This window comes from Tachyglossus aculeatus, chromosome 4 (assembly GCF_015852505.1).
Source record: "Tachyglossus aculeatus isolate mTacAcu1 chromosome 4, mTacAcu1.pri, whole genome shotgun sequence".
Taxonomy (NCBI): Eukaryota; Metazoa; Chordata; class Mammalia; order Monotremata; family Tachyglossidae; genus Tachyglossus; species Tachyglossus aculeatus.
In genome coordinates, this window is record NC_052069.1 from 136849474 (window position 1) to 136873481 (window position 24008).

The 24008-nt window shown below is 54.7% G+C and overlaps 1 protein-coding gene across 2 annotated transcripts in view; it reads left to right on the forward strand.

The window, feature by feature from the left end:
- EXOC6B (exocyst complex component 6B) overlaps window positions 1-24008 on the forward strand; it is a 388942-nt gene that overhangs the window by 359033 nt on the left and 5901 nt on the right. For both annotated transcript variants that reach the window (XM_038745562.1, XM_038745563.1), the window contains exon 21: window positions 23136-23248. In XM_038745562.1, coding sequence (XP_038601490.1) covers window positions 23136-23248 — 113 coding nt within the window. The remainder of the gene's footprint in view (window positions 1-23135; window positions 23249-24008) is intronic.

Genomic DNA, 24008 nt, shown 5'->3' on the forward strand with positions numbered 1-24008 from the left:
GGATTCAAGCGGTTAGGGATGGAGCCGTTTCACCCAAATCCTCGCTTCGCCTCCTGTGCCCGGTGAGACAGCCGTCGATCACTCGGTGTGGATCGTGTGTCAGTCCGGTGGCCCCGGGGACTGTGCAGTGAGGGGTTCTGGGTCCCTGTGGGTGACTTCAAGTGGCTAGCAGGGGGTCCGTGCTGTGCTTCTTGGTCCTGGGACCTTGTTTGGGCCTTTCCTCATGCCACGAGCCAGGGATCGGTTCATTTCCCACAGGGTTAGAAAATAGGGAGAGAGGATATGGTCCCACTTACCCACAGACCCCTGGCACCCACCCTCCCTTGACTGTGTCATTGCTGGGGTTGGGGTCGGGAATCCGGGCCTCCAAGCCCATAGAGACCGGGCCCTCCTAGTAGAGAAGACTCATTTGTCTGGTTTGAAGGAGTAATTTCACTTCAGGAGTGCCCTTGCTCCCCAAGAGCCCCCTGCATTGTCAGAGCCCACTTTCCTGGACCCCGCAAGGATCCCAAAGGCTCCCTGAGGTCCCAGTAGTAGCGGTTCCAGGCCCTCAGGGCGTTGCAACCGTCTGCCTCACTAACCATCACCCGGCCCTTCAGAAGCACTGCTTCCATGATGGGCCTCCCCATCGACGCACCAGGGAGGCCGCTCACCCAGCGTCTTTCATCGGAGGATCGTCCGGGGGCAATCCTCCCAGCCGACCCCGAAAGCGCTCCCCTTTCTGACATAGCGGAGGGGACGGCTCTGGGATGGGCACCTCAAGCTGAGCAGGCAGAGATTAGGGGACCCGGGGGGCGGCTGAAGTTTATCTCTCCATCCCGGACCAGGAGAGACACCCTCCCCCACGGTCCGTCCTGGCCCGGACTGATGCCCGGGCTGTCTCCTGGTTCAGGGAAGCGGGCGGGGAGGGAGGGAGAAAGGAAAGGGAGGGAAGGTGGAGGAGCCAGGGTTGCGTAAGTCTTCCTAATCCCCAACTTCTCCTGACCTGCAAGCCGCCGTATTACACCAGGGCGGGTCTCAAGCAGGAAAACGTGGCATAATGGTGGGATTCTGCAGGAAGCACGCAATGTAAACCAAAACACTTAATCCGCAAAAGCCGGGCCTCCGTACTTCCACCAGAGAGATGGCAGGCCGGAATCGCAGCCCAGGCCGTGTCATCCCTTCGGTCGGCCTGTCCAGCCTGGTGGAGCCGTCCTCCCCGGCCACACCAAGAGCTCTATGGCGGCTCCCTCCCGGGGAGGTGAGCGGGATGTGTCGGCGGAGCGTCCGATGGGGTATCTGCCCGTACTTGCCCACAACCCGCTGGGCCTTCACCCTCCCCGGTGCCAGAATTTTCTCACCACATAATCCAACCTCATGGCCCATGCTCGGCCTGCTCCAATGGAGACCTGGGTTACTTTGGTTTTCCTGTGGGTGCCTGAAAAACATCCTCCCTCCCCAAAAAGTCTCGGCGCTGTTCAGCAGGAGCATCCCAGACTTGCGCTGCTGGGCAACCAGTCTGCCGTCCCGCCGCCTGACCGTTTGGGACATAGATCTGCCGTCCCACCCTCCGCCCATCCAGGAGGAGCGGGTGTAGACGGATCAGCAGGCATAAATGGTAACTCCCCCGGGGCGGGTAGCTGTGTGTCAGGCTGCGTTGGGCTCCCCAGGACACTCAGCTTCTCCACTCCCCAGGTGGTTGAGAGGATTAAAATGAGAATGGTTTGCGGGACAACTGAAATTACTGAGACAGAAAGCATCAGTGCTGGCTAAGGTGCTTGTCGGAGGCCGAGAGCATCCGAATCTCCATTCGGAAACAGAAGGAGGTGGGTGCCTTCCCGGTGAATTCCTAATCCCAGCCAAACGAGAAAGGCGCTGGGAACAAGGGCTGTTGATGGATGGCTCAGACTCTTGGGAAGCAGTGGGAGTTGGTTGCAATTGGCTTCTGTGTCTCCGCATAGGTGTGGCCGGGTTTTCTTCAGCCCGGACAGTGCCCCAACCCACCACAGAACACCGCTCCCGGGACGCACCCGAGCTTCCCGAATTAGGAACGAGGGAACCGAATCCCGTTGGTCCGCCTCTGTGGCTGCAGCCAGGACTCCCGCTCGGGCTCACATGCTCTCTGCTCCTGGAGCAGCAGCGGGTCGGCCAGTGACCTCTTTTCCCCACCCCCATTCGACCCTGCCGTCGCATCTCTTCCAAGGTTTCTAGACTGTGAGCCCACTGTTGGGTAGGGACCGTCTCAATATGTTGCCAACTTGTACTTCCCAAGCGCTTACTACAGTGCTCTGCACACAGTAAGCACTCAATAAATATGATTGAATGAATGAATGAATGACTAAGCCCTCTTTTCCCTGTCTCTCTTTTCCTTCTGCATCATCTATGAACTTTGGGTACGTGATATTCACCCCACCCTCAGCCCCACAGCACTTATGTCCATAACCGCAATTTATTTATATTAATGCCTGTCTCCCCTGCATGGCGTGGGCAAGAATCGTGTCTACCAACTCTCATATTGTCCCAAGCACTTAGTACAGTGTTTTGCACACAGAAAATGCTCAACGAATACCATCGCTTGAATGATTGATTTCCCTCCACCCTGCCAGTCAATAGAATCGATAACAAAGCATTCAACATAAACAGCCTTTACCCAGGCTGTTTACCCAGACACTCTTGATTCCAGAAGGCCAGGCCAGCGCATCGGTGCTATTTATTGAGTGCCCCCTGTGTGCATTTTGCAGCAACCCCTGCAGGGGACCCAAGGGAAGGAGAATCCTGATTCTGCCTGTCAGGACTGGGCCATGGGTGGTGAAGATTTCTGGCTGATGAATCAATCAATCAGTGGTTTTTAATGAGTGCAGAACACTGCACTAGGGTATTCCAGGAGGTGGGGAGGCCCAGTAAGGAATCCCGCAATATGGGGGGCTTACATGGGCAAAGACCTCAGCAGCAATTGAGGCTATTAACCACTGACTCACAGCACTGAGGCTCGATTAACTAGTATCTAACCCAGCTCTTAGTACAGTGCTTGGAACAGAGTCAGTGCTTCCCAAATACCAGAATGAATTATGCTGAGGGCACTTTGACCAGAAATGGATCCTTGCCCACAAAAATCTTCATGGTGTGGTGGATAGAGCACGGGCTGGAGAGTCAGAAGGTCATGGGTTCTAATCCCCACTCCGCCACTTGTCTGCTGTGTGACCTCAGGCAAGCCGCATAACTTCTCTGTGCCTCAGTTACCTCATCTGGAAAATGGCGATTAAGACTGTGAGCCCCATGTGGAGCAACCTGATTACCTTGTCTCTAGCCCAGTGCTTAAAACAGTGTGTGGTGTGTAGTTAAGTGCTTAACAAATATCATAATTATTATTATTAGAGAACGATGGCAATCGACTCAGTGGAAAGAGCACGGTCTTTGGAGTCAGAGGTCATGGGTTCAAACCCCGGCTCCGCCAGTTGTCAGCTGTGTGACTTTGGGCAAGTCACTTCACTTCTCTGGGCCTCAGTACCTCATCTGTAAAATGGGGATTGAAACTTAAATGGGGATTTTGTGAGCCCCCCGTGGGACAACCTGATCACCATGTGACCTCCCCAGTGCCTAGAACAGTGCTTTGCACATAGTAAGCGCTTAATAAATGCCATTATTATTATTATTATTACCCTCACATCCTCAACAGTGCTTCAGGTGGTCTGCCTCACACTTGCTCTCAGCCTAATGCCTCTGGGCTCACTTGGAGACCGCGACTATTTTTGTACTCTGACTGCCAGAAAGGCCCACCTGAGGTCATTTGGACCAGGCCCCTGCCTCCGGGCTGGTCTGGGCACACACCTCTGCAGACAGATGAGGGTTTCTCCACTGTTGAAATAACCCCAATAAACAGGAGGAGCCACACCCATTCAGTATCTGGCGAGGCTCCTCTGTTCCCTCAAGCTGACCCAGTTATCCTCTAAACGTCCAGAACGGGCTTCTGTTTCTGAAGTATAATGCTGCCCCCTCCACCCCCCATCAGGTGACCCAAGAGGTAGCCTGGCGTGGATTTCTGTGGGAGGAAGTGGGGGGAGTTGGAACAAGCGTCAATAAATACCATTGAATGAATGAATGAAAGTGTGAAGTAGCGAACCCGCCCCGGCCAGGTGCTCCTTTGGATTGCTAGTGTCAGTGCAAGGAAGGGTGACAGTTTCTCATGGCACATCTGGCCATCGAGCCTGGGAGAGACCAAAATACACCCCTGCCCCACCCCCGGGCTCTTTATCAGGGAACCCTTTGTGGACATCAGCCCGGTCGATCTGAAGCCCCTGAGGCCGGCGGCTGGGGCAACAATTATGTGAGGGAAGCTTTTGGCCGTGGGAGGTGAAGATGAGAATATTTGATTTTAATTGTGTTTTGAGTGCGGCCTAGTGGACAGAGCACGGGCCTGGGCGTCAGAAAGACCGGCTGTGTGACCCTGGGGAAGTCACTTCACTTCTCTGGGCCTCAGTTTCCTCATCTGCAGAATGGGGATTAAGACTCTGAGCCCCATATGGGACACGGACTGGGTCCAACCTGATTAGCGGGTATTTACCTCAGTGCCTAGAACAGAGCGTGACACATAGTAAGCGCTTAACTAATACCATAAAGAACCTTATTAAGTCTAAGGCGTTTTTATTAGGCACTTGGGATTTTCAGTTAGGTTACCACGCTCTGTGTTGACATTTGACGTTTTTACAGCCCCAGTGTCCCATGCCCAGCCGCCGGCCGCCTTTATAGGGCTATTACATTTCTGCGTGTGTTGGAAGCTCGAGTTTATCTCTGTGGCATGTTTGGCGATTAAAGGAAATCTCTCAAACAGACCATAAAAGAGACTCCCTTTCCGCCTCAGGTAATGGCACCAACACCTTTTCGGGAGGGCTGGGCGGGCCGAGGCCTCTGAATCCCGTGTGTGGGGACTGACAGGCAGAAGCCTGGCTACGGGTCTCAGGCCTACCTGCCAAGCCACCCGCAGGGACTCTGGCCCACCCCGGCCCAGCGCAGGAAAACAGCCAGAGGGTCAGCGGGGCATCACGGGCCGGGCAGGACCCAGCTGTCCTGGGAGACCTGTCCGGCGGCCGGGAGGACTCGGCCAAGGTCAGGCCCTGCCTCTGGATGGGATGGGGGAGCAAGTGCATCCCTGCCACGTCAAGTCCTCTTCTGGCTGGCCGGGTCCCTGACTCACCCCGGTCTCACCCCAGAAGACACACTTGACTTCTGAAGTTCATTTTCCCCACCTGGAGACAACGGGCACTGCCTACCCCAAAGCCCCAGCCGCTCCCAAGGTGTTCGGAGCCCGAGGGGCAAGGGGGTGCTGCCCACCCTTGCCCGAGGGGTTTCTGCAGCCACCAGGGCCCCAGCAGAGGGGGATCATGAAGATGGGCAGGAGGGGTGAGGGCCCCCTTAGAGCAACCGGGAGCCTGGTGACCTTGATGCCCACCCAGCAGGAACATCCCTGGCCCAGGTGGGCAGATGAAGAGTGGGGGCAGTTTTCTGGGCCCTGGGGAATCCGCCTCCCTCTGCCCTGGGAAATGAGGCTGTGTTCCCAGGACCACCACCATCCCATCCGTCTCAGCCTGTTCCTGGCATGGGGCAGAGATCTCTGCAGAGATCTCTTTCTACCTTTTCAGACTCCCAAACCCCCAGAAGACCAGCCAGAGGTCAGCGCCACAGAACAGAAGGGATGGGTCATTGGCAGGTCACCGTGCACGTTGTCCTCTGTCGACGCCAGGGCTAACCCGGGGAACGGAAGCTCCCAGCCCCGTTTCAGGGTTTCACTGCTTGAAACTTTGACTTTGTCCCCAGCGGGTCACTCCAGGGCGGGTCGTGTTTCTGCCAGGAGACCTCTGGCAGCCGTCAGGGCAGATCAGAACCACAGTCACCCAGGGCTCACATCAGGGTAGCTGGGAGGGACTTGGCACTCGCCCGCCGCCCAGGACAAGGGCACCGATCGGTGTTTCTCCCACAAATCCTAGGCGAGGCAGTGGATTCCTGGAAAGGAGAGGGGGGCAGAAACTGAACAGGAAACTTCTCTTCCTACCTCCCCCTCTGGCGGAGCAGAGATAGGGCCGGGGGAGGGAGCTGTGAGCTTGGGAATGCAGGGACTCATGGAGAAAGCACAGATATTGTGGGAGGCGTCAGCCAGAGGGCACATTGATCGCGGGAAGCGGAGGTCAAAAATAGGGAAATGACCCACTTTCAGCTCTCCCAGTTGCCCGGGGAGGACTCTAGACACTCTTAGTCTACCCGTCTGCCATGGGAGGGGAAGGAGGCCCACCTACGGTTGGCAGGAGCCCGATGGGACGTTGATCTGGCCATGGGCACCACCTGGGCTCCAGAGGATGGAGGCACCCTCCAACTGCACCTCTCTCTTTGGCAGCAGCTGCATTTATTGAACGCCTCCTGGGTACAGAGTGCTGTACTGGGCACTCCCTGGGGGCAGAGCTCTGAACTTGGCACCTCTTGTGAGCAGAATGCAGACTGGGCATCTGCTGGAAGCAGGGCACTGGACTGGCATTCCGGTGTGCAAAGCAAGAGAAAGGGTTGCTTGGGAACCTGCATCAGAAGTCAAAGACCGGGTGGGGCCCTCGGGGAGACTGCAGCACTCACCAGGCCATCAGTGGGCGGGCCCAGGACCTGGAGGAAGGAATAATAATAATAATATTTGTTAATCACCTGCTATGTCCCAGACACTGTTCTAAGCACTGGGGTAGATACAGGGTACTTGGGTGGGACATATTCCCTGTCCCACATGGGGCTCACAGTCTGCATCCCCTTTTTACAGATGAGGGAACTGAGGCACAGAGAAGATAAGCGACTTGCCCAAGTTCACACAGCAGACAAGTGGCAGAGCCGGGATGAGAACCCATGACCTTCTGACTCCCAGGCTCTTGGGAGAGAGGCTTCCTGTGGTTTCTGCCCCACTTCCAGGAATCCGCTGCCTCTCCCAGGACTTCCCGGGGAAACACCAATCATTCCCCTCATTCGGGGGGTGTCCACTCCTGCTCCCCTGCCCTGCTGTCTCCTCCTCTGTCTCTTTGGATTTTTCTCCCCCTCTCTTCTTTGGCCCAATGGGACATCTTTCTCTCCCTCGGGAGGGCTGAGTGGGCAGCCCCCTGAGGCTCATTTCCCACTTCATTTTTTTGTTGAAGGTTGTCACCCTTCATTTTTTTGTTTATATTAATGGCTGTCTCCCCCTCTAGATTGTAAACGCATTGTGGGAAGGGATAGTATCTACCAACTCGGTTATATCGTACTCTCCCAAATGCGTAGCACAGTGCTCCTCACACATTAAGCACTCAGCAAATACGATTAATTTCCCAGTGAGTGACCAGTGTCTGCTTGGGCCCCCAGGGCCACCTGACCACAATGACAAGAGCCAGCACCATCGCCCTGAGGCTTTTCATTTCAGGGACCTTTTTCTGCTCCTCTCTGGAGCCCCCAGGCCATTGTGAGGTGGACATAGGAGAAAATGAGATCTGCAGGAGAGGGGTTTGGGGTCACCCCGGGCATCCAGACCTCTGTAGCAGGGGCCGGATCCCCGGTCTTCTAGAGGTCAATGTCCACCCACCCAGCCATGCGGGGGGACTGGTTGCTCACAGGCGCTACTGACCCCAGCCCCCTGCCCAGGTTGAAGGGGCAGTGCCAGGAATGATTGCAGCACCCTGCAATGTGGGGTGTTCGGTGGGGGGCCCTCCCAGATGGATCCCCCTGGGTAGGGGTCTTCAGTGCCTCACCCCCACCCCCACTCCCAGCTCGAGAGCCACATTTGGTTCCAAGAAGAGTCAGATCCAGCCCCAGAGCCGAGGCACAAAATTCCTGCCATAGAGAGGGGGGAACGCCAAGCCGTCCGACTCCTCCCCCCACCTCTTCCTCCGAGTTAGCCTCGGGGCGAAGCCATGGCACCTGTCCAGTCTGGGCAATGAGGGAGGGATGCCCGTGGCGGGCAAGGTGGTCTCGACCTGATGGGAGTCACCAAACGGCCGGCCGATTCACTGGGCCCCAGGCTCATTTGGATCATCAAAGGTCCAGGCCGCCGAACAAAACTGGGTTGGGCCGTCTCAGACAGAACGCGCCCAGTTGTTTCTCTGGAAGTTTGCCCTCCGTCTCTGCCGCTCCAGGCTCTCCTGGGTTTGGATAAACGGCATTCCCCCGGCCTGGAGCCCATCACCCGGGGCAGCCGTCAGCAGCTGCCCGAGGTGCCCGATGATGGCATCAGAGGGTGGGATGGAATGAGAAGGACTGCCACCCCCACCCCCCGAGACCAGCTGAGAAACAGCCCCGTTTTTCACCTCATTTTGGGATGTGGAAAAATCTCCAGAAAGGCATTTCCTTGGGCCCAGCCCTGTCGACCAAATTCATCGATTATTAATCCGCGTCTCCAGATTCTGGGAAGGCCGTTTATTTTCAAGTTTGATTTGGGCCGAGCGCTGCCTCACATCTGTTTTGAATATCCAGGTTTATTTCAGCATCATTCTTAAGCGGTGCTTTAAGTGGTCTGCTTTAATTTCTCCCCTCACCCCACCCCCGCAAAAAAATCCATTTGGTCTTTGAAATGTGTATCCAGGGCTTTAAAAGAAAGAAATAGACAACGGCGCTGTTTAGTTAATGCAGCGGATGAATTGAGCAGACCGGATTTTATTACTGCCTTTGAATGAGTTCCATGAAGAAGATAGAACTTCCAAGGACCCCCTCCCCACTCCTCCCCACTTCCCTTAAGGGAATCAGAGAGCCACCCAGGTCTGTAGTAGCATCGTATGGCTGTCATTTCCAGTTGGTCCTGGTTTTCCTCCTCCCCCCACCCCATAATGCGGCAGGTGAGCAAAAGCGTTGGAGAGGAATATCCCGCACCATCCTCCAAGTGGGTTTTAGGATCTGCCCAATCCATACGGGGTGATTTACCCCAAGCTGAGCCCAGAGGAGCAGTGGGGAAAGAAGCAGGCCACCCAGCCTGCCCAGGGAGGAATCTCTAGATGCCCCCAGCCTACCCATCTGCCACGGGAGGGGAAGGAAGCCGACCTGCGGTTGGTAGGGGCCCACTGGGACATTTATCTGGCCAACGGCATCACCCGGGCTCCAGAGGATGGCGGCACCATCCAACTGTAAGTACAGTTGTCTGTACCTTGAAGTGCTCAGTACAGCCACCTGTACCCAGTAGGTGCTCAGTATAGTCATCTGTACCCTGTAGGTGCTCAATAGAGTCATCTGTAAGTGCTCAGTAAAGTCTTCTGTACCCAGTAGGGGTGCAGGGTCTTGTGCCCACAATAGACATAAAATAGAGAACTCTTCATCCTGTAGATGCTCAGTACAGTCATCTGTACCTTGTAGGTGCTCAGTACAGTCGTTGAGGGGCTCAGAAATCTTTTGCCCACAATAGACATTCAATAGAATGTTCTTTGGGGAAATTCTCCATACTGTCTTCTCAGTGCAGTCCTCTCTATTCAGGAGTTACTCAGTTCAGTCTTCGGCATACAATACACATCCAGTACAGTGTTTGGTGTGCAGTAGGGTGCTCAGTACAGAGTTATGCACTGGGAACTCAGTAAATGCTGTTGCTGATGATGAAAGTTTCCCCTCACTCTAGCATTTCCTTGGCGCCGTGCTCGATTCCCAGAACTTGCCAGCACTGTGGCAGCCGGAATCAAGAATTCCCAGCATAGCTGATCCCTGGGCAGGCGGTGGCCCCGGGCTGGAGGGGATCGGAAGGGGAGGCTAGTTTAACGCGGAGTCCAGACGGAAGGGATTTGGGGCAGAATTTGGCCTCCCGACGGGCAACGACAGAGGGACCCTCTTTCGGAAAACGCCGCCCAGTCAATGTCAGCTCGGGTGATCCCAGCAACCTTCGGCGCTAGAAACGAGTTTCTTGTTTAGTCGTGTGCGTGTCACGGGAGAACATGCTGTGTGTTCCCTGCAGGGATCACTCTAGGAGAGCCCGGAACGGTCCATTCTGGCCGGGGAGTGTTTGCAGAGCCTAAGGACGGTGACCTCACACCTTGTCCTGAGGGCACCTGTTTCAAGGAGTCATCTCTTAAATCGGAACAGATCTTTTTTGTAAAGGAAAAAAATGAACAAAATTTCCCAAGAGGGGTTGAGAAATGAGGGCTTTTCAGTAAGCGAAACAGAGCGGGAGGATGAAAGCCTCTTCGGAGCCCGGGGAAGTCTGCCGGGGTGAAAAGGACCAGCTTCGAGGCTTTCTGAATTGATGGACAAAATAAACATATTTCAGGGGCTCTCTTGTACTTGTGGGAAGGCTGAGCGCATATCCGTTACACTGCCCAGACTCTCTCCTGCTTAACTTCCAGCTGACCTTTCCTTGCATGCAGCTCATCGAAAGAATGCACGTTAGCTCAATTGGCTATCTTTGATTGTGGCCTCTGTCAGAGCAGAAGGAAAATCGCTTTTTCCCTACACCCCCAGACTTGGTGCAATCTGTGCACGGATATCACAGTTGAGGGATCATCTTTGCGGGGCCATCCAGAGTTTAGGATCACACGGCACATGGAAGAGCACCATGTGGTTTCTCTGGTCCCTTTTTCCACACCCGCCTCGGGGATCTGGGCCTGGCCCCGGCCATGGTCGGCGTGGCCCAAACCGGGCCCCTCCAGTCCCACGTCCCAGGTTTGCTTCCCCTTCCCGGGCCCTGGATCCAGCACCTCCCTGGCCTGATCTCCTCACTCCGGGCCGCGGACACCCTCAACCCCCTGACTCTATGGCCCTCAGGCATCAGGGGCCCAGCCTCTGTCTCGAGACAATGAGATGGCAGGGGAGCCTTGCAGGTCGGGAGACCATCAAGCCGTCCGTCCTCCTGCCCTCCCCCAGGCTGTGCCCATCCTACCCGGTCTCACAGACGGCCAAAGGTGGGCCAAACCACTAGGAGCTAGAGAAGACCTGGGCCCGGGCCCTCCCGCTGTTTGGCCAGAGAGGGTAGCGCAGGCAGCCGGGGTGGATGTGTGGGACGGGGACCCCTCCTCTCAGGGGAAGCTCTGCCTCCCTCCTGATTAGATCGCCGCATCCCCCTGTGCCTGGCCAGCCAGAGCACTGCTCAGCCTTTCCATCTCCTGATGCTGATTGTTTCGTGAGCAGGGTTGGTGCCTTTGCCCATGGGCACACGCGGGCATGGGCGAATAGAGAATCCCAAATGGTGCAGTGAATATTTCTTGAACTGAGCGTCGCCGCTTGTCTCAGCCCACGGGCTGGTGAATCATGGAGATGAGGCGTTACTGGGTCATCCGGTCCATCCGGGGGTCCTGGGAGAGGGTGTTTCCTCGCTCTCTCCCCAGCCTCGTTTGGAGTGGCCCCAGCGGTGGGAATTCCTCTCATGCTCACCTGGTCCTAAGGGAGGTACAGAGCGTAGGGCCATGTGGCCCTCCGCCCTTCTCCTCCAATGTCTCTCCCCCTCTGGATTTAGCAATCACTGGGCTGAACCATCGCTACAGTTTGGCAGCCGGGAAGTCTCGGGAAACTCCAGCAGAGTCGGAGAAGGAAGCCGGGGAGCCCGGTTTAGGGTGCGGTCAGGGTTGGGATGGGAGCTAAGGAAGATCAATCAATCGGTTGTATTTACCGAGCGCTTTCTCTGCGCAGGACACGTGGGAGAGTTCAGTGTAACAGAGTTGCTGGGCACGTTCCCTGTCCACAAGCAGCCTGCAGTCTAGGGGCTGACTTTAAAATGAATTATAGAGCTGTGGGGTGAATAAAAGGTACAAATCCAAGTGCAAGGGCGGTGCAGAAGGGAAAGGGAGTAGGGGAAGTGAGGGCTTAGTAGGGGAAGGCCTCTTGGAGGAGATGTGATTTCAATAAGGCTTTGAAGGTGGGGAGAGTGACCGTCTGTTAGATATGAAGGGGGTGGGAGTTCCATTCATTCATTCAGTCATATTTATTGAGTGCTTACTGTGTGCAAAGCACTGTACTGAGCGCTTGGATAGAGTTCCAGGACAGAGGAAGAACTCGGACGAGATAGAAGAGATTGAAGTCCAGTGAGTAGATTGACATTAGAGGAGCCAAGTGATTCATTTATTCAATCATTCATTCATTAAAATCAGAGAGGTAAGATAGGAAGGGGCAAAGTGATTTGAATGCCTTAAAGCTGATGGTAAGGAGGTTTTTTATTGATGGAGAAGTGAATGGGCAACCACTGGAGGTTCTCGAGGAGTGGGGAAACACGGACAGAATAGAAGATGGAAGTCTCCCGGTTTGTCGTCTTGTATTGAGGCTTTCTGGAGCCGCGATTTCTCTGGTGGAACCAGTTCATCCGGCCATCTCCTGGGCACCTGCCCCGTGTGTGTCCCCATGTGAAGAACTGGGAGAGGGCGCTCGTATCCACTTGCTTTGCTTCCAGTTTCCAGTTTGGTTTTTCCCTTACTCCATCGCAAGTGTCCGGGGCTCCTTTCCCAAGGAAAAAAGAGGAAAGCAAGCCACAATAATGCTCATTTAAATTTATGGCCGTGTTGTAATGTTTAATCACAGCTACGTGCTGGTGGGCTCCAGAGCCACCACGCAAGTTCAATTCAAGGTGAATCCCGTCTGAGATAATCTGCAAGTTCACCCAGAGGTGAAGGCGGCAGCCTTCTCACAGACGCCGGGGTGAGCGGCAGGTCAGCCGGAGTTTTCCCCCCCTCCCCTTTAATGTGTAAACAAAGAGCAAATGTAACTTCCAATGAACTTGGCATGCGTCAGCCAGGCGTACACATACACGCCAATCTTGCCGGGGTCAATTGTGAACAGCCCAGTCACTTGCGGCTGGCCACTTCCACCCATCAGCCGGGCGAAGAATCGCTCGGGTGCCCCCGGCTGGTGAGGCGGATGGGCATTCTGGGCAGGAGCCTCCCCGCAGCACCCCCGGAGCCCAGGACCGGCTTCGTGCCAGCTCCTGCTTGCTCTGGGCATGCAAGGGGACGTTCTGTGAAAGGAACCGCTACCCGCGTCCCTCCTCCCGAGTCTGAGTGGGCAGCTGTTGCCTGGTCCCGAACCTGGAGGCCAAAGGCTGGGGGCATGAGGGTCCAAGCCCTCTGCCCTGGCCTTCTTGGATTAAGGAAAGGTCCGTCTTGGGAGCCGAGGGGTCAGGGAAGCCCCTGAGCCGCTGCAGCGGGGCGGGCTCGGAGTCCAAGGAGGACAGCCTCAGGTGGGGCCGGGAGAAGAGCCTGGGTCTCTGCTGATTCCTGGCTGGTCCATCTCATGAGCTTCAGCTGCTCGGGGACACATTAGTAGCCCCGCCACCCCTGGGGGAAAGCTGCTGCGTGCGTGCAGGAGCAGCGGAGAGATGTTTCAAATCAACAGCACCTGCAGAGTCCACCCCAGAAAACACACTCCCCTCTCTCTCTCTGGCCCCAGCCCTGTCCTCTGTCTCCACCAGGATCCCCGGGGTCCTTGGAGAAACAAGGGCATGCCCTCTTGGACACCCACCTTCGTGGATGGGCCATCCAAACCCCCTGACTCTCCCCTCTCCATCCCTGACTGTCCCTCCAGCGACCCAGCCCGGACCATCCAACACCCCTGACTCTCCCCCGTCCAGCTTCGACTCTTCTCTCCAGTGATCCAGCACGGATCGCTCATCCGTGGATCTGTCCCAACCCCTCCGAAACCAGCTGTTTCCCAGCTGCACAGCTCCCTGTGGGAACATTCGTATGCTCTTCCCCACTCAGGGAAGACTGTTTTTTTGTGTTAGTTCTGAGCCTGCCACCCTCCAGCTCCAGTGGGTGCCCCCCGTCCCAGTTTTGGGGTGGGGGGTACTCGGGGAAGCAGCAGTTCTCTTCTCCCCCCGACACAGCCCCACCGTGGTTCTGCTTTTACAATCCCACTCTTTTCAGTCCTCCCTTCCTACATCTCCCAGGGCATTTCTCAGTCCCTTGTCCCTAGTCAGGAAAGGTGAAGAGATTTAGGGGTGTTAGGATCCTGGATGAATAATAATAATAATTGCGATATTTGTTAAGCGCTTACTATGTACCAAGCACCATTCTAAGCACTGGGGTATATACAGGGTCATTCATTAATTCATTCAATCGTATTTATTGAGCGCTTACTGTGTGCAGAGCACTGTACTAAGCACTTGGGAAGTACAAGTTGGCAGCATATAGAAATGGTCCCTACCCAACAGTGGGCTCAGTCTAGAAAGGGGAGACAGACAACAAAACAAAACATATTAACAAAATAAAATAAATAAAATAGTAAAATATGTACAAGTAAAATAGAGTAATAAATCAGTTGGACACAGTCCCTGTCCCACATGCAGCTCACAGTCTCAATCCCCATTTTCCCTCTGAGGTAACTGAGGCGCAGAGAAGTTAAATGACTTGCCAAAGGTCAAACAGCAGACAAGTGGCAGAGCCAGGATCAGAACCCATGCCCTAGGCCATGGATGCAGGGCACAGGTGCTTCTCTCAGTTGGAAGATCGGACACCCCTTCACCCCCATCCCAGGAGACCCCTCATCCAGGTTCGTTCCTCGCTGGAGGGGAGAGAGTGCTGTCGGCAGCGTTTTCGCTGCTGGAATTTAGAGTTGATGTCCGTTTCTCTCCTCTCTGACCCCAGGGAACTAAATGAAGTGGTCACTTGATCCCTCGTCTCCGTTTGTTTTGAAGAGAAGTTGCTTCTCAGCACGGAGTCTGAGCGGAAGCAGCTGTGGCCTAGTGGCTAGAGCACAGGCCTGGGGGTCGGAAGGACTGAGATTCTCATCCCAGCTCTGCCACTTGTCTGCTGTGTGACCTTGGGCAAGTCACTTCACTTCCTTGTGCCTCAGTTAACTCATCTGTGAAATGGGGATTAGGACTGTGAGCCCTATGTGGAGCAGGGGCCGTGTCCAACCTGATTTACTTGTATCCAGCCCAGCATTTAGTTTAGTGCCCGGCACCGAGTAAATGCTTAACAAACACCATAATACTTCTTATTCTTATTATTAACATTATTATCATTTTATTAAGTTTCTCCCTCTGATGGGGAGTCCCAGGGAATCGGGGGTTCTGGAAGGTTTGGTTGGGCTTGATAACCCCTCACCTGCTTCCATCCCTCTGACCTGGTGCTTCTGTCTCTTGGGGGCAACAGAGCAACAGAACAGGACTTGGGAGAACTCTCATTCCCTCACACACAATCACACACAATCACACCCAAATCCATTCCTACATCAGCAGAACCAGACTGTGGTTGCCAGCAAGGGGTTCCCCAAGTGCCCCACTCTGTGCCAGGCTCCAAGGCAAGCAGGCTGGGGCAAGGCCTTCCAGGAATAGATGGTCTCCCTGTTCCTGGCCATCCTGCTTCCTCCTACTCTCCTGCTCCCTGCTCCCTGCCCTCGAAGGGGGCATCTGTGAGAAATGGAGCTACTGGAGGAATAGCCATATGTCCTAGTGGCACACAACTTGTCTGTTGTGTGACCTTAGGCAAATCACTTACCTTCTCTGTGCCTCAGCTACCTCATCTGCAAAATGGGGATGAAGACTGTGAGACCCATGAGGGACGGCATGATTACCTCGTATCTACCCCAGTGCTTGGAACAAATACCATTATTATTATTATTAGTCAGGTGGCTGGGCCTGGAATCCCCTGGTTAACTGGAGCTGAGGTCCTGGGGTGACCAGGACTGGGGTCCTTGGCCAAGTCGGTGGCATCTTTGTGTTATGCCTGGGATGCCCCACTGTCTCAGAGCAGAAGTGGATAGGTGCTGCAGACATTCTGGCAGGGTCAGACTGGCAAGCTGCTTTGTAGACAGAAATCCTGTCGGACCCCCAGACCCAGCCCCTGGGGGACACTTCCTGGTGAGCTCAGGGGCATGTTGACAGACCCCAGCATAAATCCCAAAGAAAAGCTACTGGGCCTCCTTCTGCGGAGTTAAAAAAGGGAGACGGCTATCTTTGAAGGCAGGGATTTCTTCAGGGTTCCCTTGAGCCCCATGAAGTTACAAAGGGAGTCTCTGCACACAGTAAGCGCTCAATAAGTACAATTGAATGAATGAAGGGACTACCATTGCTAAAATCCCACCTCTGCATGGGTCAAGGTTGACATTCCCGCTTCACATATTCCTTCCATGAAGGGCTCCTCTCTCTTCCCCGCCTTCCCATCTCCCCAGACATGAGGGACCGTCTTCACGACGGATTCCAAGAGAGGGAGGGTTGTTCCGGTTCCAGGCTGGGCCCTGTGGGGAGGGGGCTGCTTTCCCCAAACACCCCCAGGACCCAGCCCCCACAACCCGGCTCCCCCTCCCCCCAATCAGCGGGGATTCCGGCAAGCCTGCTGCTTCCTCTGCCCCAGGATCGCATCCCTGAATGCGCTGAAGCCCCTTTGCCCTCCCAGCAAGCGTGCTGTCAGCCTTGATGGATGAAACTGGAAGGTGGACTCCGGAGGGAGGAGAGGGGGGAAGAATTAATGGAATTTGCATATTTTATTTTGGACCCGCTTGCCAAAGGCCCAGAAAAGAATTCAAGAGGAGTTGTGGGGTGTGGAGTTTTGGGGCTGCTGCTGTGGATTTGGGCTCTGTGCTCGCCGCCAGGCGTGAGAGTGTGAAATGGTCAAGCCCCATTTGGATGGGGGATGCGCTTTTCTGGAGGCAGGCCCTTGTGGTTAAGGCTGCACTCTGATCTCACCGGGAGGACAGAGGGGTTCAGGGCCGGCCCTCTGGAGCCAGCCCAGGCCTTCCCCTTTCCCACCCAAAGCCCACCCGGCCAGCCAACGAGAAGCAGCATGGTACAGTGGATAGAGCACAGACCTGAGAGTCTGAAGGTCATGGGTTCTAATCCCTGCTCTGCCACCTGTCTGCTGGGTGACCTTGGGGAAGCCACTTAACTTTTCTATGCCTCAGTTATCACATCTATAAAATAGGGATTGCAACTGCGAGCCCCATGTGGGACAGGGACTGTGTCTATCCCAATTTGCTTGTATTCATCCCAGTGCTTAGTAAAGTGCCTGGCACATAGTAAGCACTTAACAAATACAATTCTTATTATTAGTATGTGCCAGACACTGTACTAAGTGCTGGGGTGGATACAAGTAAATCAGGTTGGACACAAGTCCCTGTCCCACGTGGTGCTCAAAGTTTCAATCCCCATTTTACAGATGAGGTAACTAAGGCCCAGAGAAGTTAAGTTACCTGCTCAGGGGACCCTTCTTGGTCCCTATCACCCATCAGTCAATCAACCAATGGTATTTATTGAGCATTTACTATATACTGAGCACTGTACTAAGTGCTTGGGAGAGTAAAATACAACAGAATTAGCAGACACCTTCCCTGCCATAATGAGCTTACAGTCCAGAGGGGGAGACAGAAGTTAATATGAATGAGTAATTTATAATAAATAATATAAAGTTTTGTACATAGGTGCTGAGGGGTTGTGGGTGGGGTGAATATCAACTGTTCAAAGGTCACAGATCCAGGTACATAGGTGACGCAGAAGGAAGAGGGAGCTGGGGAGAAAAGAGCTTCATTGAGGAAGGCCTCCTGGAGGAAATGTGACTTTAAAAATGGTTTGAAGGTGGAGAGAGTGGTGGTCAGGCTCTATATGGAGGGGGAGGGAGTCCCAGGCTAAGAGGAGGATGTGGGAAGGGGGGTGGTGGCAAGATAGAAGAGATCAGGGCAATCAGACCCAAACAGCTTTCTCCGAGTCCTCTTCTCTGTTGGTTGGATAGGGTGAGTCCAGTTTGGGAAGGGGCGTGGAGACTTTTCCACTAGCCAAAATGTCATAGTGTGGAGGTGAACATCGAATGGTACAGGGTGGCCCCCGGGAGGTGGGTGGGAGCAGGAGGGGCCCCCAAACAGTGGTGGGTGGGTGGTACCTGGAGCTTGCCTGTACCCACAAAACTCAGGGCAAAAGAGAAGCAGCATGGACTAGTGGATCTGGACTAGTGGCCTTGGAGTCAGAAGGACCTGGGTCCTAGTCCAGACTCTGCTCCTTGTCTGCTGTGTGACTTTGGGCCAGTCATTTCACTTCTTTCTGTTACCTCATCTGTAAAATGGGGATTAAGACTGAGCCCCATGTGGGACAGGGACTGTGTATCTACCCCCAGCGCTTAGTACAGTGCCTGTGGCCTACAGTAAGAGCTTAACAAATCCCATAAAAATGAATAAATAATCAGAACCGATTCATTTAGTGGTATTTATTGAGAGCTTACGGTGCAGAGCACTCTGTTAAGTGCTTGGGAGGGTGTAATACAACAATAAATAGACACGTTCCCTGCCCAAAAGAGGCTTACAAGATGAAGACAGGTGTTCATAAGTGCTGAGATGCCTGATGGGATAACATGAACAGGAACGGGGAGACAAGTCAAGGGAGGCCTCTTCCTCTCACCACTGAAACCTAGCTCATGTCCTGCCTCTGGCCTGGAATGCCCTCCCTCCTCTAATCCAACAGACAGCCACTCTCCCCCACTTCAAAGCTTTATTGCAGGTACCTCTCCTCCAAGAGGCCTTCCCAGACTAAGCCCCACTTTTCCTCATCTCTCAGTCCCTTCTGCATCACTCTGACTTGCTCCCTTTGCTCTTCCCCCATCCCTGCCGCAAAGCAGTTGTGTATATACCTCTCATTTTATTTGTATTGATGTCTGTCTTCCCCACTCTAGACTGTGAGCCCATTGTGGGCAGGAAATGTCACTGTTTATTGTTGTATTGTAAGAGGGTCATGGGTTCTAATCACAGCTCCGCCACTTGCCTGCTGTGTGACCTTGGGGAAGCTATTTCACTTCTCTAGGCCTCAGTTCCCTCATCTGTAAATTGGGGATTGAGACTGTGAGCCCCACGTGGGACAGGGACTGTGTCCAACCTGATAAACTCGTCTCTTCCCCTGTGCTTAGTAAAGGGCCTGGAACATAGTAAATGCTTAACAAATACCACAATTATTATTATTATTATTATTATTATTATTATTGTTGTTGTTGTTGTTGTTGTTATTATTATTATTGGCTCCTGACTGCAGCTGCATGCTGCTGACTTGTCCCTCGCCCTCCCACTCACCCTCAGTTAGCGACCGACTGACCGATGGGTCTCCATCCTGGCTCTTCTCCTAGGGTAGTGCAACCCGGAAGTCTCCTGTGGAGGTCACCAGTGGCCCTGGAGCCTCAGGGCGTCTGGCCCAGAGAAGTGGGGTTGGGGGCTGCCATCAGGAGATAATAATAATAATAATAATAATAATAGTAATAATAATAATAATAATAATAATAATGGTATTTGTTAAGTGCTTACTGTGTGCAAAGCACTGTTCTAAGCACTGGGGAGGTTAGAAGGTGATCAGGTTGTCCCACAGGAGGCTCACAGTTTTAATCCCCATTTTACAGATGAGGTAACTGAGGCACAGAGAAGTTAAGTGACTTGCCCAAAGTCACACAGCTGACAGTTGGCAGAGCCGGAATTTGAACATAGTAAACACTCAGTAGATACCGTTGATTGCTCGATTGATTAATTGATCATTCATTCATTCAGTCATATTTATTGAGCGCTTACTGTGTGCAAAGCACTGTACTAAGCACTTGGGAAAGTACCATTCAGCAATAAACAGTGACATTCCCTGCCCCGCTCCGCCACATATTCACTTGGCTCTACCTCAGCCCCCATCCCCATCCTGCAGGACACAGAGAGCAATCAATCAGTCCATCAATCCATGGTATTTATTGAGCACTTACTATGTGCAGAGCACTGTAGTAAGCATTTGGGAGAGTAAGTACCATGCAACAGAATTAGCAGACACATTCCCTGCCCATAATGACCTTGCGGTCTAGAGAGGGGTAGAAAGATATTAATATAAAGAAATAAATAATTTATTCTGTGTAATTTAAAGATATGTGCATAGTGCCGTGGGGCTGGGGGTGGGTCGAATATCAAATGCCCAAAAGTCCATTCCAACATCAACCCTCTCGCCTCCGTGCTTGGCCTCTCCAGATTTAGCCGGACGTCAGCCAGGGCCGGGAGGATGGGTGGCGGAGGGGGCACCTTTCAGCCTCTGTCCTCTCTCCCCCGCTCAATAAATACGATTAAACAAATTGAATGAATGATTGACTCTGCAATGGGAGACAGCTTGCTCTCCAGAGCACAACAGTGGGGTGGGGATTTGGGCCTTCTCCCTCAGCCCCTGTGGACTGATGTTTATTAACAATTATAATAATAATAGTGGTACTTGTTGAGTGCCTATTATGTCACAAGCACTGTGCTAAAACCTGGGGTAGAGGCAAGGTAATCAGACTGGACAAAGTCCCCGTCCCACACGGAACTCATAGTCTAAGGAGCGAGGGAGAACAGATATTAAATCCCCGTTTTGCAGACGAGGCAATTGAGGTGCAGTGTAAAGTGACTCACCCAAGGTCCCACAGCAGGCAAGTGATGGAACCGGGAATAGAACCCAGATCGAAATTCCACCATCCCTGATGCCAGGTCTGCCTGGATCCCGTCTCCCTCGGGAAGTCCAACCGGCTCCCTTCGTTCATCCCCCCTACTGGCCCCACAGTACTTATGTCCATATCGGTCATTTATTGATGTCTATTAATGTTTGTCTCCCCGCACCCTCTAGACTGTAAGTTCACTGTGGGTAAGAAATGTGTCTCTGCCTTGTCCTCATTTCCCTCAATGGGAAAATCAGTAGCCAGCATGCCGGTTGCAGTCCGCAGGTGGATCTCTTGGTGTCCAAAAAGCTCGTCCTTCCCCCGGGGGCTCATCGCATCTAGGATGAGTCAGGTTCTCCAGCCTCTGGGCCTGGGACGGTGATAAAATGTGGGAGAGGGAGATCACCGCCTTTCAGAGACCCAGGGTGTGATAAACGCCAGCGACTAGGGAGCTGGCGCCACCCTCCCAGGAACGCAGATAATAAAGGAGTCAACGCTCCTAGCTGGGACCGGTGATAGATAACCACAGCCTCGCTCCTCTCTCCCACGCAGCCAGCGGCACACCATTCACCTCCTACTCAGTTGTATCGGGCTCTCCCAAGAGCTTAGTACAGTGCTCTCACACAGTAAGCGCTCGATAAATACCATCGATAGATTGCCGTGGCCTGATCCCTCGGATGACTGTCTGTTCTAAGCGCTGGGGAGGATACAAGGTGATCGGGTTGTCCCATATGGGGCTCACAATCTTAATCCCCATTTTACAGATGAAATCTGTATTTCATCTGTAATTTACATCTTTGCCGCATTTCCTCCTTCTGTCACTCCTTGAAGCAGCAGATATCCCTTCCTTAGGTTGCCCTTGTGAAATCCAGAAGCAGAGTGGGCAGGAGGGTGGATAGGATATAGGGCTCCAAGGGGGCCCCTCTGGCTCCCCGGGATGGACCGTGTGACCCCAGATCGTGGCCCTGGTGCACCTTCTTGGGGAGGGGAATCCCACCCCTGCTTGCCCAGCGTGAGCAAGAGCAGAACCCCAGAGCTCCTTGGACAGGAAGATCTGAGCTCTTCCCGACTCCTGCCTCTGCCCTGGGTTGTCCTGCTCACTATGTCCAATGACCCCTCCCTTCCCTTCAGACATCTTATGGTCCAGCTGAGGAGGCCGCCTGCTGTCGGGGAGAGCTGAAGTCCATCCTGGAGAGCTCCGTGGCCCTGAGGGACCCTCACACCTCCCAGAGGTCAATGCACTAAGATCAGTTAACTGAGGACCCCCAGGGCAGAACCCCGAATGGGAGATGTGGGGGATCTAACTGCTGCAGGGCACTACCCAGGCCATGGAGGATGGGGAGATGACCCACAGCCTCTGGGAGGAACTGCCATTGAGGACATTTCAGAAGGGAACCAGTCCGGCCAAGAGGGGACTTATGGGCCTCATCGGGTTTGGGGGGCGGAGGGCCTGGAGGGCTGTCTCTGGCTAGGGCATCCACCACAGCCTCCCCCCGCGACACAGTTCCCCCAGCCTCTGTGGTTTGGTTGAAAACAGTGGCTCCCGGCTCCGGGCCTTGGACACCACGGGCGGCCCGTTTTCATGCCAGTTCCCAGCGTGCTCTCCTCCCTCTCCTCTGCTTCCCAGGCCGGGCACTCGGGGAGTAAATGGAGGAGGTTTGGCCGGGCTGCGGAGCAGCTGACTGCTTTTCCATGTGCACCGCGAGTGAAGGAAACTGGGGAAGGGCGTTTCCCAGATTGGGTCTCTGCTGCATGACTGGCTCCCTGGGCCTGGTTCACCTCCCCAACTTGGACGTTCTGTGTGTCTCTGTCTGTCTGTCTCTGGGGCAAACAGCAGTCTGGTAGCCAGCCTGATCAGCCCTTTCCCATCTGGGGAGCTTCACCCAGGAGAGCAGGGCTGGAGGAGAGCTAGGGCCAGGGACGTTCTACCTTGGGCACGGCCACCGCCCCCTTCCCACCATCCTCACCTTGCCATTGCCGGAGGGCTCCTCTCACCAAGTCTCACCATCCAGGGGAGGGGGGCAAGGCCTGAGGCTGGCCAACATGGAGTTGAAGGAGCCCCCCAGGCCTCCGGCCATCAGCCTGTCTGGGAAGCCACCCTCCGTGGGGGCCTTGGGCTGGTGGGGTGGGGTGTGGGTCAGGCCCACAGATTAGCCCCATGGTTTGTCAGTGAGACATGCTTCAGCTACAGATGTAAAGTTGGGCACACATGCCCTTCGGGGACCTCCTGAACCCCCACCAAGTGATGGACCCGAAGTCCGGATGCCACCAGATGCCCGATCGTCCACTCCATCCACTCCCAGGATGGGCACTCCACCCCCTCCCCTCCACCAGAGGCTCAGAGCCCTTTCTCCTGTCTCCCAAAGTCCTTTGCTTCCCCCTGACGCCAGACTCATGAGCCGTAGCCTCCTGGGCGATGGAGTGGGCACAGAGCGTCCAAGGACTGGGCTGGGAGAGTGAGTGGATCCCCAAGCCGGAACCTAGAGAGAAGGCTTCTTGTCCAGCAGCGCGGGAGGACCAGGGCTAGGTCAGGCAAGGCCCTGGGCCTCAGCTTCTCCATCCGGGAAATGGAAACAAGAATCCCGGCTCTCCCCACCCATGTCAGGGGCTGTTCTGAAGTCCAGGAAGCTGCTCTCTCAGAGGCGGCAAGCGGAGGGTGACATGCTTGAGGGCCAGGGCTCCCGTATCTCTGGTCCAGAAGCTGCCAGCCGTGGGGGTGAGGAGAAGGAGTAGGAGCTGCCCCCGTCGGCAGGCAGTGGGGGGCGGGGTGGCAGCAGGCCGAGAGCCTGGCTCCGGCTTTGCCCGGATTTGCCTTCTTCCTCCTTACCCCATGGAGCATCATTGTATGTGTGTGTCTGTGTGTTACAGCTTCTGGACCTGTTCATCCAGTGGGATTGGTCAACCTACCTGGCCGACTATGGGCAACCCACCTGCAAGTACCTGCGTGTCAATCCCACCACGGCCCTCACCTTGCTGGAGAAGTAAGTGACCCTCGGGGATGACCCCGAGGCAAGACAGGGTGGGTCAGTGCCGGGTGCTGCTGGAATGGGTGGAGCCGGGCATGATGGGGGTCACCCTGGATGGGCCAGGCTCTTCCCCAGGACTCCTCCCCCTCAGGCTGGCTGAGGCCAAGGGTGGAGGAAAGCATGGAAGGGCTTGACTGTTCCTCTGTTGGCACTCTTGCCAGGGCCAAGCAGGGTAACCGCCCCTTGCCACCCAGTGGTCCAAGGTGAAGGGACCCCACTGAGAGGCGAGGGCCAGGGGTGGAGCCTGGGACCATCTGGGATCTGCATGTAAATGGCTTTTCCTTCCTCTCACCTGAAAACAGAACCCTACAGGGAACACCAGTGGGGCGGTCGGAGCTGCCCGGGCCAACCCAGTCCCCTGCCTGGTAGAGTGCAGAGACCAAAGTGGGTAGACCTGGAAGATGGCCCAGAGTCTGAGCAGCTCAGAGTCTGACTGACCCCTTCCCTGCCACCACCGAGCTTTAGTCCAGTCCCGGACGTTGGGTAGCAAGCCCCGCCGTTCTCTCTCTGGTGTCAAGACCAGAGCGGATCCAGGGACCATGAAGCTGGTGGGGGTCCCATCTCCCAGAGACTTCTGGGCTAAAAGCCTGCTGGGCCAGTGTGGAGTCCACTCTGGTGCCCACACCCACCGGCCCCCGGATTTCAGGAAGTTGGCTGGCCGATGGGGCTAGCTACATAATGGGTTCTGGCTTTCTGGGAGGGTGAGGGTCTATTC